At 38.1% G+C, this 14,270-nt stretch overlaps 1 protein-coding gene across 2 annotated transcripts in view; it reads left to right on the forward strand.

Moving 5' to 3' along the window:
- SCP2 (sterol carrier protein 2) overlaps positions 1-14,270 on the forward strand; it is a 111,257-nt gene that overhangs the window by 18,319 nt on the left and 78,668 nt on the right. For both annotated transcript variants that reach the window (XM_011926292.1, XM_011926293.1), the window contains 2 exons: positions 2,883-3,009; positions 12,479-12,542. In XM_011926292.1, coding sequence (XP_011781682.1) covers positions 2,883-3,009; positions 12,479-12,542 — 191 coding nt within the window. The remainder of the gene's footprint in view (positions 1-2,882; positions 3,010-12,478; positions 12,543-14,270) is intronic.

Genomic DNA, 14,270 nt, shown 5'->3' on the forward strand with positions numbered 1-14,270 from the left:
ACCATGTTGGCCAGGCTGTCCTCAAACTCCTGACCTCGTGATCCACCCACCTGGCCTCCCAAAGTGCTGGGATTACAGGCATGAGCCATGGCGCCTGGCCTATATTCTTCTTTTTTCTAGTTTATTCTGCTCATTTCTACTCATTCTTTTTCTTTCTGCTCATTTTCTATTTCAGTCTGCTCTCATCGTTGATGTTTCCTTTCTTCTCCTTACTTTGGTTTTAATTTATTCTTTATTTTAAATTAGCCATGCCCAGCTAATTTTTTGCAGAGACAGAATCTTGCTATGTTGCCCATGCTGGCATGACCCACCATGCCTGGCTACTATATATATATATACACACACACACACATATATACACACACGCATATATATATACACACACACATATACACACACAATATACATACACACATGCATATATATATACATACTACACACACACATATATATGTATGTGTGTGTTACACACATACATATGTATTTATTCCCAAGGCAGAGTCTCACTCTGTCTCCCAGGCTGGAGTGCAGTGGTGTGATCTCAACTCACTGCAATCTTCACCTCCTGGGTTCAGGCAGTTCTCCCACCTCAACCTCCCAAATAGCTGGGACTGTAGGTGCACACCACCACACCTGGCTAATTTATGTATTTTTAGTAGAGATGGGGTTCACCATGTTGGCCAGGCTGGTCTCGAACTCCTGAACTCAAGTGATCTACCTGTCTCAGCCTCCCAAAGTGCTGGGATTATAGGTGTGCACCGCCAGGCCCGGCCTATATTTTTTTTATTTGAGACTTGTTTTTTGGCTCAGGATATGGTTTATTCTGAAAAATATAATGTGTGCACTTGAAAAGGATATGTACTTTTTTCTTAGTGGATGAAGTGTTCTATAAATGCTACTTATGTCAAATTGGCTGATAAGGTTGGTCAAGTCTTTTATGACCTTACTGATTTGTCTACTTGTTCTGTCAGTTATTGAGAGGGAATTATTGCAGTCTCTGCTATATCTGTAGATTTGTCTATTTCCTTCAGTTCTTTTTCTTTTATTTTTTTTTTAGATGGAGTCTCACTCTGTCACCCAGGCTGGAGTGCAATGGTGCGATCTTGGCTCACTGCAACCTCCACCTCTCGGGTTCAAGTGATTCTCCTGACTCAGCCTCCTGAATAGCTGGGATTTACAGGCGTGCACCACCACGTCTGGCTAATTTTTGTATTTTTAGTAGAGTTTCACCATGTTGGTCAGGCTGGTCTTGAACTCCTGACCTAGTGATCTGCCTGCCTTCTGCCTCCCAAAGTGCTGAGATTACAGGCGTGAGCCACCACACCCGGCCTATTTCCTTTAGTTTCTGTTTCATGTATTTTGAAGCTCTGATATTAGATATATTAACATTTAGGGTTGTTATATCCTCTTGGTAAGTTGACTCCTTCGTCATTATGAGATAATCCTCGTTAGTCCTTGTTATTAGTTCTTTGATCTTACATCTACTTTGATATTAGCATAGCCAATCCAGCTTTCTTTTGAGTAGAATTAGAATAGTATATATTTTTCCATCCCTTTACTTATTTTTGTCTATATATTTGAATTGGGTTTTTGTAGACAGCGTATTGTGGGGTCTTGCTTTTTAACAATATAATAATATTTGCCTTTAATTGGACTTTTTATATCTTTCCCATTTGATGTGCTGATTGATGTGGTTGAGTTTAAACTAGCAGTTAGCTGAAACCGATACCTACTAGCTTGTACCATCCTGCACGATCGGATTATACACATCTTCTCCCATGTTTGGTTTCAGTGACAGCCATGTTAGTAGATTGAAACTGGCTGTGGTGGGAGAATTTATGCCACAAAAGTTGGCAAATGCTACCGATTAGGGCTCCCTGCATCCTGCCCCAGTGAGCCTGTTGTTAAGTATTTACTTGGACACCACTGATTTGCGGATTGTTTTCTTTTTGTTCAATCTCTTCTTTGTTCTTTTTTCTTCTTTTCTGTTAATTGAGAATTTTTTATAATTTCATTTTATCTATCTTATAGGCATATTAACTATACCTCTGCTGTTTTGTTTTGCTTTTAGTGGTTGCTTTATGTTTTATAGTTACAGCTTTAATTTATCCACAGACTACTTTTAAATAATATATCTGTTCACTGTAATGTTACGAGAACTCTAGGAAGTGTTTTTGTTGTTTGCTTCCTTCAAGAAGTATATTGTAGCCAGGTGCCCTGGCTCATGCCTGTAATCCCAGTACTTTGGGAGGCAGGGGCAGGAGGATTGCTTGTGACCAGAAATTCAAGACCACCCTGGGCAACATGGTGAAACCCCGGCTATTCAAAAAAATACAAAAGAATTAGTCGGGCATGGTGGTGCATGCCTGTAGTCCCAGTTACTTGAGAAGCTGAGATAGGAGGATCGCTTTATATTACGAAATATAAATGTTATTCATATTTTAAATTTTATTTATTTTCTTTTTTATATTAGTCATTTAATACTAATCTTTTCTTATTAGTCATTACTGAGTCATAAATATTTTTATTTATTATTGTCCTCATCACCTTTTACCTTCCTCCCTCCCCAGTGTAAATGCCAGTGAGCAAAGTCTATCTTATTAGTTCACTCTTTTTTCTCTCATGTCTGGAATAGTTACTGGCACATACTGGATGCTCAATAAATATTTCTTGAAAGAGTTAATACCTCTTTCCTCACTTGATTATTTTTTCTTCTTCCCATGTTTTCCTGTGGAGCATGTCCTAACTGATTTTATTCACATTGACCATTTCTGGTGTACTGTGGGCTTAGAATAAATAAATGTCTTAATAGCGCTGTAGTAGTTTTGAAAGAGACACTTATCATGTCAGCTACTTATGAAATTTTGTCCCCCCTCTCTTAGTTTTCAGATAGGACCATTCCCACTGATAAACATCTTGACCTCCTGATCAATAAGTATGGATTGTCTGCACACCCAGTTGCTCCTCAGATGTTTGGGTATGCTGGAAAAGAACATATGGAAAAATATGGTATGTTACAGTAAAAAAACTTTTGAGGCTTCTTACTAGTTATATACATGAGATAAGAAACGACAGTTATTTATTAAGGAACTATGGAGGATGCCACGATATATAAGATGTAAAATGTTTTTTGAATTAAATCGAAGTAATAGTTCTTATAGAACTTAGCCATAGAGAAAGTATTTATATATAGACTGTAGTATGGGAAGTACCTAGAGTACTCTATAGCAGGAAGTTGAAATAGGAAAAATGACACACATCTTGTCTCCTTTAATCATGGACTATAAGTTTTTTTTTCCCAAGCTGAGGGTTTCACTCTGTTATGCAGGTTGGAGTGCAGTGGTGCCATCTCGGCTCACTGCAGCTTCCACCTCCCAGGCTCAAGCGATCCTTCCACCCAGCCTCTCGAGTAGCTGGGACTACAGACGTGTACCACCACGTTCGGCTAATTTTTTGTATTTTCAGTAGACATGGCTTTTTGCCCTGTTGCCCAGGCTGGTCTCAAACTCCTGAGCTCAAGTGATCCACCTGTCTCGGCTTCCCAAAGTGTTGGGATTACAGGCGTGAGCCACCATGACTGGTCATGGACTATAAATTGAGGATCTTAAAATGTCAACCAAGATGAGGTGAAAGATCAAGCTATTCATACTCTACATTCAATATATCAGCAAGACTTTTCTCTGTATTCTCAGTATATCCATTTCTCACCATTTCTGCTACCTTTGCTGTAGTGGCATAATTTTGTACCTGAAATTTAGGAGTGTTCTAACTGGTTTCTCTAATTCTGCTTGTGTACCTCCAAAGTCAATTCTCTACTTTATAGCCAGAGCCATGCTTTTAAAATATGTCAGATCATTTCACACCTGTGCTTAAAATTCTCCATTGTTTCTCATCACTCTGAGATTGAAATCCAAATGACTTCTTATGGCCTACGAGCTTCTACATGATCATTCCCTCCACCCTCATTAGCTCTCTGATCTTATCTCCCACCATTTTTTCTTTCACTAGTCTGCTCCAACCACACTATGTTTTCTTTCTGTTCCTCATACACACCAAGCTTTACTTCAGGTAGGGCTTTAGCCTCTACCCTAAGATCATCAGAGCCAGCTCCCTTGCTTCCATCAGGTCTTTGTTTAAAGGCCACCTTCTGCTTTATTTCATCACTCTCCTTCCCAGAACTTCTTTATCATTTTATATGGCACCTATAATAATCTGACATATATCTGACATATACATATATGTCAGATTATTATAGGTGCCATATAACATGAGAGAGAGATATATATATGTATTTTCTTGTTTATTGACTCTTCCAACTAGAATATAAGTTCAACAAAAACATGGATTTTTATTTGTCTTATTTCCTGCACATTGATTGTTAACTTAGAATAGTACCTGGCTAAACCAAGTATAAAAGAAAAAAAAAAAAAAAGAATAGTGCCTGGCACAAGTCAGTGTTGTGTAATTAATTCATCTTTAAAATTTAGAAAGACCCTCCATGACTATTCAAATCAAGGTAGCCCCTCCTGTTATTCGTTTTCTTAGATAGCTTCATATTGCTTCCTTCATAGCACTTAGCACTATTTATATTCATATATTTATCATATGTGGTTTTACTTGTTTAATTTTTGTCTTCTTTATTAGTCTATAAACTCCATGAAAGCAGGGGCCATGTCTGCTTTGTTTACCTTGATATACACAGCCAAGCACAGAACTTGGCATGTTATTTAACCAGAAAGAAGTTTTTTTTGTTGTTTTGTTTTCTTTCTCTTCTATAGTCTTCAGCATATTTAAATACTCAACAAACATTTATTGAATGAAGGAGTGAATTTCCATATGTATGTTATCTCATTCAGCTATCACAAGAATCCATTATTACAGGTGTTATTATCTCATTTTATAGCAGAAGAATCTGATATTCAGACAAGTTTTTGACCAGGATCATAGGGTCAATAAGTAGGAGAACCTATGTTCCATTCTATTTCTGTCTCACTCAAAAGCTCTTGTGCAGCCCTTTCTCCCAGTAATAAGTAGCTGCTCTTTGTTGCATGCCTCACACGTCTTAGATATTTTACATACCAAATATAACAACTATTTTAAGAGGTGAGTGTATGCTTATTTTTCATATGAGGAACCTGAAGCTTGGAGAATTTGAGTAACTTCTAATAGGTGATAGGAGAGGGTTTCACACTCAAATCTGCCATACTATAAAACCTCCATTCTTTTCATTGTTTCTCAGATAGCGATATTAATTTTAAATAATAAAAAGCTTTTAGTATATATTAACTTTTTGTTTTCTTGTCATTCCTGTACATAGTAGAGGGACATTCAGTAATGTTTGTTAGCATTTATTATAGGTATGGAAACATGTTTTGCTTGGAATTTTCATTTGTGCTTGGCTTTCCTTTTTTCTTTTTTGACCTATTTGGTGAAGGGGAAGGAAAACTGAATATTGTAATAGCATTTTTGTTTAAAAATCATAAATATTTAAAATTAATTAGATAATGAATGTGGCCAGAGTATAATTTGAAATTAAACTTGTTTATGGTTGTCATTTGAAAGGTTTGTCAATTTTTTTTCTTTTCTTTATTTTTTTTGAGACAGAGTCTCGCTCTGTTGCCCAGGCTGGAGTACAGTGGCCTGATCTCGGCTCACTGCAAGCTCCACCTCCCAGGTTCACTCCATTCTCCTGCCTCAGCCTCCTGAGTAGTTGGGACTATAGGCACCCGCCCACCACACACGGCATTTTTTGTGTTTTTAGTAGAAACGGGGTTTCATCATGTTAGCTGGGATGGTCTCGATCTCCTGATCTCGTAATCTGCCTGCCTCAGCCTCCCAAAGTGCTGGGATTACAGGCGTGAGCCACCACGCCCAGCCCAGGTTTGTCAATTTTAAATGATGATATGCTTCATTTTTAGAGGTATGTTGTAATATACTTTAAAACTATTTTGTTGAGAAGTAATTTCAGACTGAACAAGAATGTTGCAAAAATAGTACAAGAATTCCTAATATTTTTACTCTTGATTTTCTAAAAATTAACGTTTTGCCGTGCTTGTTGTTGTTTTTTTTTTTTGAGACGAGTCTCGCTCAGTCGCCCAGGCTGGAGTGCAGTGGTGCGATCTCGGCTCACTGCAAGCTCCGCCTCCTTGGTTCATGCCATTCTCCTGCCTCAACCTCCCAAGTAGCTGGGACTACAGGAGCCCGTCGCCACGCCCGGCTAATTTTTTGCATTTTTAGTAGAGACGGGGTTTCACCGTGTTAGCCAGGATGGGCTCGATCTCCTGACCTCGTGATCCACCCACCTCGGCCTCCCAAAGTGCTGGGATTACAGGCATGAGCCAACGCGCCCGGCCATGCTTGTTGTTTTAATGAATTATTTAAAAATTACATATTACTATGTAATATGTAATTTTTTAAAAATGTAAGTCTGGGTGCTGTGACTCACGCCTGTAATCCCAGCACTTTGGGAGGCCAAGGTGGGCAGATCGTGAGGTCAGAAGTTCGAGACCAGCCTGACCAACATGGTGAAACCCCGTCTCTACTAAAAATACAAAATATCAGCCAAGCATTGTGGTAGGCACCTGTAGTCCCAGCTACTTGGAAGGCTGAGGCAGGAGAATTGCTTGAACCCAAGAGGTAGAGGTTGCAGTGAGCCGAGATCGTGCCACTGCACTCTAGGCTGGGCAACAGAGCAAGACTCCATCTCAAAAAACAACAACAGCAGCAAAATTAATTTAAAAAATGTTTGAGAGTAAGTTGCAGTTCTTTCATAGTCACTACAGTGATCAAAATTGGGAAGTTAATATTGATATGATACTATTATATAATCTATAGACCTCATTCTAAATTTCACCGGTTATCTGACTAACATCTTTTACTGGCCCAAGATCCCTCATAGTTTTTCAGTGTTTTCTTGCCTTCATTTATGCATAGGTTATGTACATTGGTTATGTTTTTCTCCATTTGAACTTTACTCTTAAACCTTATTGGTGTTTTTACTGGGATTGTATTAATCTTGTTAAATTAATTTAGGGAGAACTGATGTATTTATGAGGCTGAGTTGTCCTGTCAACAGGGATTATCTTTTTATTTATTCAGTTCTGTCTTTGTGTCTTTCAGGAGTGTTCAAAGTTTTCTTCATATATAAGTGTTTTATTTCTTGTTAAACTTATTCCTAAATACCTTCTTAATTCCTTTAATCATCCTTGTTGTTGCTATTGCACATGGACTTTTCACTGGTGTTATATCCTTTAAACTGGTCATGACTTGTGTATACGAAGGCTACTGATTTTTCCCCCCCCCAACATGGAGTCTCGCTCTGTTGCCCAAGATGGAGTGCAATTGTGTGATCTTGGCTTACTGCAACCTCCATCTCCTGGATTCAAGCGATTCTCCTGCCTCAGCCTCCCAAGTAACTGGGATTACAGGTGCGCATCACCAAGCTTGGCTAGTTTTGTATTTTTTTTTTTTTTAATTAGAGACAGGGTTTTACCATGTTGGCCAGGCTGGTCTTGAACTCCTGACTTCAAGTGATCCACCTACCTCAGCCTCCTAAAGTGCTGGGATTACAGGTGTGAGCCACATGCCCGGCTGGCTATTGATTTTTATATATTAATCTTATGACTTGCTATCTCACTGAAGTTTTTAATTTTTGAGTTAGTTTTATTACTGATTTTACTTATAGGGGTTTCCACATATGCAGCTATATTGTATCATCTACAAAAGAGATGGTTTTACTACTTCTTTGCTCATTGTAATATTTGAATTGACTTATCTAATTAGACAAAAAATGTTATTAAAATCATAAGGAAGAGAAAATATAGTTACTATTCATTAAGTGGAAGGTGATCATCTTAAAGATCTTCATCCTTGTTGCCTTCTTCATCATTTTTATCATTTTTCATTTTAAGTTAGTGTATTTTCACAGTTCATTCATGTCATAGCATGTATTAGGACCTCATTCCTTTTTACTGCTTAATAATAATGCTTATGTCATTTATTCTTATTAATAAATGGTTGGTGGTATATATTTTCCTGATTACTGTGTTAAATGTATCACATTGATTCTGATATGTAGTGTTTTCATTATCACTATTTTCCGACAAGTTCTGTAATTTCCATTTCTATTTTCATTTTTTACCCGAGAATTATTTCATGGAAATATTTTTTAAATTTCCAGGTAGACTTTTAATTTTATCAGTAATTTCTAGTTTTATTGCCTGGTGATTTGAGTGTGTTGTTTGTAGACTGGGGGGATTCTTAGTACTGTGGTGCCCTTTTCTGTAAGTATAGTGGAATGGGGTCTTGCAATACTGCCCAGGCTGACTCTTTAGGTGCAATCATGGTGCACTATAGCCACAAACTCCTGGGCTCAGGCAATACTCCTGCCTCAGTGTCCTGAGTTGCTGGGACTACGGGTGTACCTTGTCCTTTTTTTTGTCTTGTAGAACCATACAAATGTCCTCTTTTGCTGCTTTTCTCTTTCACTACCCAATTGCACCAAAAGGGACCTTGCCCTTTCATTTTGCTTTATTTTTTTTCTTTTTCTTCTCAGAACCTATGCCTTTAAGATTCCCATCTCAGATCTCCTGTGTTTTTCAGCCCGTTCCATATGGTCATGGTTTGATCTATAGGAATACTTTCTTGGTATTTTCACACTTGGGGAGGAGGCCTTTCTTTTCTTGGTAGTTTAGAGCAGTTGTTGGCCTGCCATTATCTCCCGTCTTCTCTGCACAGTTTCCTCAGCCTGCCCTTGTACCCTTAAAGGTTTGTGTAGAAACGTGAGCAACTGTTGGCTGGGATTTGGTCTTATATATTTTTTCTTTTCTTTTTCTTTTTTTTTTTTTAACTTACAGATAATTTGAAATTTGGCATTTTCTATTTTCTAATTATGCTGAGAGTATGATTTGTGCTATTTTATTTTTTCTTGTTATTCTGTATTGGTTTTAGAGGTTATAGAAAGACACGGATTTAGGCGGCCTCCATTTTTCCTCAACCAGCTGGAAATCCTGTTGCTGTTGTGTTTTTAAGTGTGTATAGTTTCTCAAGTTTTACATTGCTTAGAATAATTGGACAGTTTTGTAGTCTAAAATTTGAAATACAAATGTACACTATCTTAGTGGAAATGTCACTGTAGGGAACAAGGGCCTTGACCTTCTGAAGGTTCACTGAAAATCACTGACATGAGGCAGATTAACAGGAGAAAAGGCATATGAATTTATTTAATGTGTGTACACAGGAGCATTCAGAATGAAGACTCAAAGAAATGGGAAATTGTCCATTTTTGTGTTTAGATTCAACAAAGTATGGAACAGCCATATAGAAATATGATTGGACAAAAAGCATATGATCTAATATTAATAGACTGAGTGGGGAAACCCAGCCAGGCCTGTCCATCTAGGTTCCCCTTGGCCTCTGTGAGCATGCATTCCTTCCTTCTGGGTGTGGGGCAGGACTCTTTCTGGAATGGGGGTCTTATGACCTACAGTCAAACAAGATAGGTCAGACAATTTCTTTATGACCAGTTTTTGCATAGAAAGGTGGATGAAGTTAAAGTAATATTTCTAGGTTTTATGACTGGCTTTGGGGAAAAGGAGTTCTGGTTTCAATGACCTACCTTGGGGAAGGGGGATTCTAGTTTCTATGGTTAGCCTCAGGGGAGAATGGGCCTGAGAGACAGGAGGGTAGGAGAAGGTCAGTGAAAAACTTTTGCTTCTGAGGCCATCATTTTGGGGTATTGTTTCTTTATTCTTCATTCAACAGATTTCTAAATGAATTGTAGAATTTTATAGAATTTAAATTGTTATTTAAAATTGCCGTTTGTGAATATTGTGAATGTGCACTAGAAATGAATATGTAAGAAAGCTTATAGTAGTTTAAATCATTTGTAGAACCAGCAGATTTTGTGGTGTCATAATTAAATTATAGGCTATTAAAATAATTTGACATAAAGGCATAGCCTTTGAATAGCCAAAAATCTTCATTGGCAATTCAGAATCAGTAGTCGATAAGCCCTTCATCAGTGTCCAGGCTTAATAAATATGTAAGTGGCAGGATATTTTTCAAGGGGATGCTATCTTTTATTGATTAATTGGATCCCATGTTACGAAAAAAGGAAGAAAAAATATGAACATTATTGAACATCTCTTATGTTAGACACCATGCCAGGTACTTTACTGTTTTAGCCACCCTTCTTCCTACCAATCTATGCATGGATTGCCTGTAAATCTAATAGAGACAATAAAGCATGTGTACTGCCTAAAACAAGGAATTTGTCACCAACTGAGGCCACTAATCCCATTTTTAGGAGATTCCAATTGTTACAGTTCCCTTTTTTCATGTTGAACCCAAATCTCTCAACCTATGGTTTGCATCCGTGCTCTTGTTTTTGTCTTCTGAGAATGACAGAAAAAGCCTCTTTTACCTTGTAGCCCTTCAAATATCTGAAGCCAGACTGACCCTATATTTCATTTCTTCTCTTAACTATTCTCGTTAGACTTGTTTCATAACCCATAACCAGTCTAATTGCTGTACTGTGATCCCAAGTAAGCTATTCTGCTAGTCACATCACACTCTGAAATCTCACTGAGCTTGAGGTTTCTCATAGTTGTTGCTCCTTTTTGCAGGTTGTTGTGGGAGTTCAAGAAGAGAACTGAGCATTTAATTTATATTCTGATCCATCCTATTGATAGACCTTGTTGAAATTCAACATTATAGCAGTCCCTTCCAGCTTTAGGTTTGGTGAGAGAGCCTCTAGTTTTCTTACTTACTTTGTAATATAAATATTAACAAGACCAGAGCTGAGGTTAGAAGTTAGTGCTAGAAACTTTTCTCTAGGTCAATGCATTAATTAATGCCTGTTGTTTCACATGAGTGTAATATTGGGAAATGCTTCATACTTTAGTCCTCTTCTAGATAGTCATAATGCACATAGTGCAATAGTAAAGGCTCCAAATGTCTTACAGTAGAGACATGTATTTAGCTTTGTTTAACCATAGTCTAAACTTACTTGACAGAAGAATCCTCTTTTTTTTTTTTTGTAACACCAAAAAGATAAAAATGAAAATACCCCCCCCCCAAAATCCCACACTATAGTATTTCCTTATCTTGTCCAAAATGGTGTTTTGAGAAATTTCGTTAATTTTCTTTCTGCTATCCAGATACTATGTTTTCTTTGATCTAACAGTCAGTTAAGTCACGAAAAGATAACACATAATTTGACTTGTCTTATTCTTGTTGAACCCCTATTGGCCTCCTCCCAATCACTATTTTTTTGAGATGAAGTCTCACGCTGTCACCTAGGCTGGAGTGCAGTGGTGCAATCTCAGCTCACTGCAATCTGTCTCCCTAGTTCAAGTGATTCTCCTGCCTCAGCCTCCTGAGTAGCTGAGATGACAGGCATGTGCCACTATACCTGGCTAATTTTTGTATTTTTACTATGCCTGGCTAATTTTTGTAGTTTTATTAGAGATGGAGTCTCACCGTGCTGGCTAGTCTGGTCTTGAACTCCTGACCTCAAATGACCCACCCATCTCGGCTTCTTCCCGAAGTGCTGGGGTTACAGGCATGAGCCCCCGCGCCTGGCCCTGATCACTATTTTTATTGTTAGAAGATCACAAGTGTGGAATTTATCTTCTCTTTTTATTAGAATTTGGATAAGATTTGCTTAATTATATGTGTGTCGTTTTTGCTCTGAAGATCATCCTCCTTGATAGAGAAGAGAGAGAGAAAACAGACATGGGAACTTTGTACTTTACTGTGCCATTAATATAACATTATCAGCTCTCATTGGTGGCTTTCTTTTTTCTTTGGCCTTTACAGCACCAAATGAGAATTCAAAGCCTATTTTATTCTGTTTTGTCTTTTTAAAAGTGGTAAAAAAAATTTTTTTTGCATGTTTTACCTCATTACTATACTTTTTTTTGTGTTCCTGACATGATTATTTAAATTTTCTGTTAAGGAATTTAAAAGGCATATGCATTTCTTATCAGGATATAACTCTTCTAAAAACTTTTCTGTTTCATCACAAGGAAAGGGAGAAAGATGAAATATTTTATCATGCCCCAGAGAGTGCGAGTTGTGTAAAATTCTCTCAGTCTAGGGTACTAGGGTGTTTGACAGATTCCTAGAGGAACTGCTGACAGTGTTCTCCTGCCTTAAAAGCACTATGTTTTAGAGTATGTTTAGGCCGTGTTTTCTCATTTTTGAAACTGGATCCTACTTATTTTAATTAGAATAGATCAGTTTGAACTGTTTTTATCTTGTGTGCCGATTAGTTGATTCAGTTCATTAATTAGGCCTACATTTAATTATAAATAAAATTTTTTTGAGGGAACACTGCTGAAGTTTTTAATGCTGATGATATATATGAAAGGGAAAATATGGAAATATTTAGCAGAACACTGAGTACCATTGCAACATTTGTTAATAAGCAGCAGAAAAACATTCACCCACTGGTAGATGTTTGCTTTCTCTACAGGAACAAAAATTGAACACTTTGCAAAAATTGGATGGAAAAATCATAAACATTCAGTTAATAACCCGTAAGTATTTCAGAGACATGAAATAATGAAAATCTGGGTTATCGTACTGTGTAATATGCAACTTTATACTTGAAAAGCAAATGCCAAGATCTCAAATATATTAACTAGAATGTTTTATTTTTTTCTTACAAAAGGCTTATACCCAAGTAAACTTTTGACAACTTTTCCGTTTCAGTTTTTGGCCACTTTATATTTAGAATATTATTTAAGCTAATGATTCTTTTTGTTTGTTTGTTTGTTTTTTGAGACACAATCTCTCTGTGTCACCCAGGCTGGAGTGCAGTGGCATGATCTCGGCTCACTGCAACCTCCACCTCCCTAGTAGCTGGGACTACAGGAACCACCATGCCCGGCTGATTTTTTTTTTTTTTTTTAAGACAGTCTCATTCTGTCACCCAGGGTGGAATCTCAGCTCACTGCAACCTCCGCCCTCTTGGTTCAAGCGATTCTCCTGCCTCAGCCTCCCGAGTAGCTGGAATTACAGGCACCTGCCACAGCACCCGGCTAATTTTTGTATTTTTAGTAGAGACAGGGTTTCACCATCTTGGCCAGGCTGGTCTTGAACTTTTGACCTTGTGATCCACCTGCCTCTGCTTCCCAAAGTGCTGGGATTACAGGCGTGAGCCACTGCACCCAGCCTGTATTTTTAGTTGAGATGGGGTTTTGCCATGTTGGTCAGGCTGGTCTCAAACTCCTGACCTCAGGTGATCTCCCCACCTTGGCCTCCCAAAGTGCTGGGGTTACAGGTGTGAGCCACCACGCTTGGCTATTTTGTACATTTATTTAAAAGCTCCATTAGCCATAATTAATGTACTTGTATAATGTTATCACCTCAAACGCTGGCTGAATTGCAGGTCATTTGATTTTGCTTTTAAGGAACTAGTATTCTATAATTTGCCAGGAAACACAAATATGGTATTCTGTTTTAATCCCCAACTGGTCTAACACCAACTGGGTATATTGCAACTCAATTCTACCATGAAGCACCTGGGAGTTAATGCAAACTCCATGAATTAAGGACCCAGTCCTCCACAAGACTGCTCATACGTCAGACATTAGCTGCAAGTGGGATGCCCATGCCACCCATACTTTTGACCAACTGACCACAAATCCAGGGGTTCCCATGACTACCTCAGGTTTAATAATTCACTAGAACAACTTACAGAACTCAGGCAAGTACTTAAACTTACAGTTTTACTATAAAGGATATAAATCAGAAACAGCCAAATGAAGAGGCATATAGAGCGAGGTCTGGGAGGATCCCAAGCAAAGCTTTCTTGCCTTTTGCCTATGGAGTCAGGACATGTTATCCTCCGGATCCATTAAGATGTTCACCAATCAGGAAGCCCCGCTGAACACCATATCCAGATTTTTTACCGTGGCTTCGTTATATTGGCATGCTAGATTAAATCACTGGCCACATGACTGAACTCAATCTCCAGCCTTCCTCTTCTTCTTAGAGGTTGAGCTGGCTCAAAAGTCTCAACTCTGTAGTCACGTGGTTGGTCTTTTGGTGGTCAGTCTTCCATTTTCAAGATAACAAGGCCCACTATAAGGGACCTCCTTAGCATAACACCGACTTCTATCATTCAGGAAATTCCAAGGGCTCTGGAAGCTCCAAGCCAGGAATGCAGGACGAAGACCAAATGTTTAAAAATCAAACATACTGTATTTTAGAGTTAGGATTTTTTAAAAGGTCAATTCAGATGACATTTATAGCTATTCATA

The sequence above is a fragment of the Colobus angolensis genome, unplaced genomic scaffold, assembly GCF_000951035.1.
Source record: "Colobus angolensis palliatus isolate OR3802 unplaced genomic scaffold, Cang.pa_1.0 Scaffold68, whole genome shotgun sequence".
Taxonomy (NCBI): domain Eukaryota; kingdom Metazoa; phylum Chordata; class Mammalia; order Primates; family Cercopithecidae; genus Colobus; species Colobus angolensis.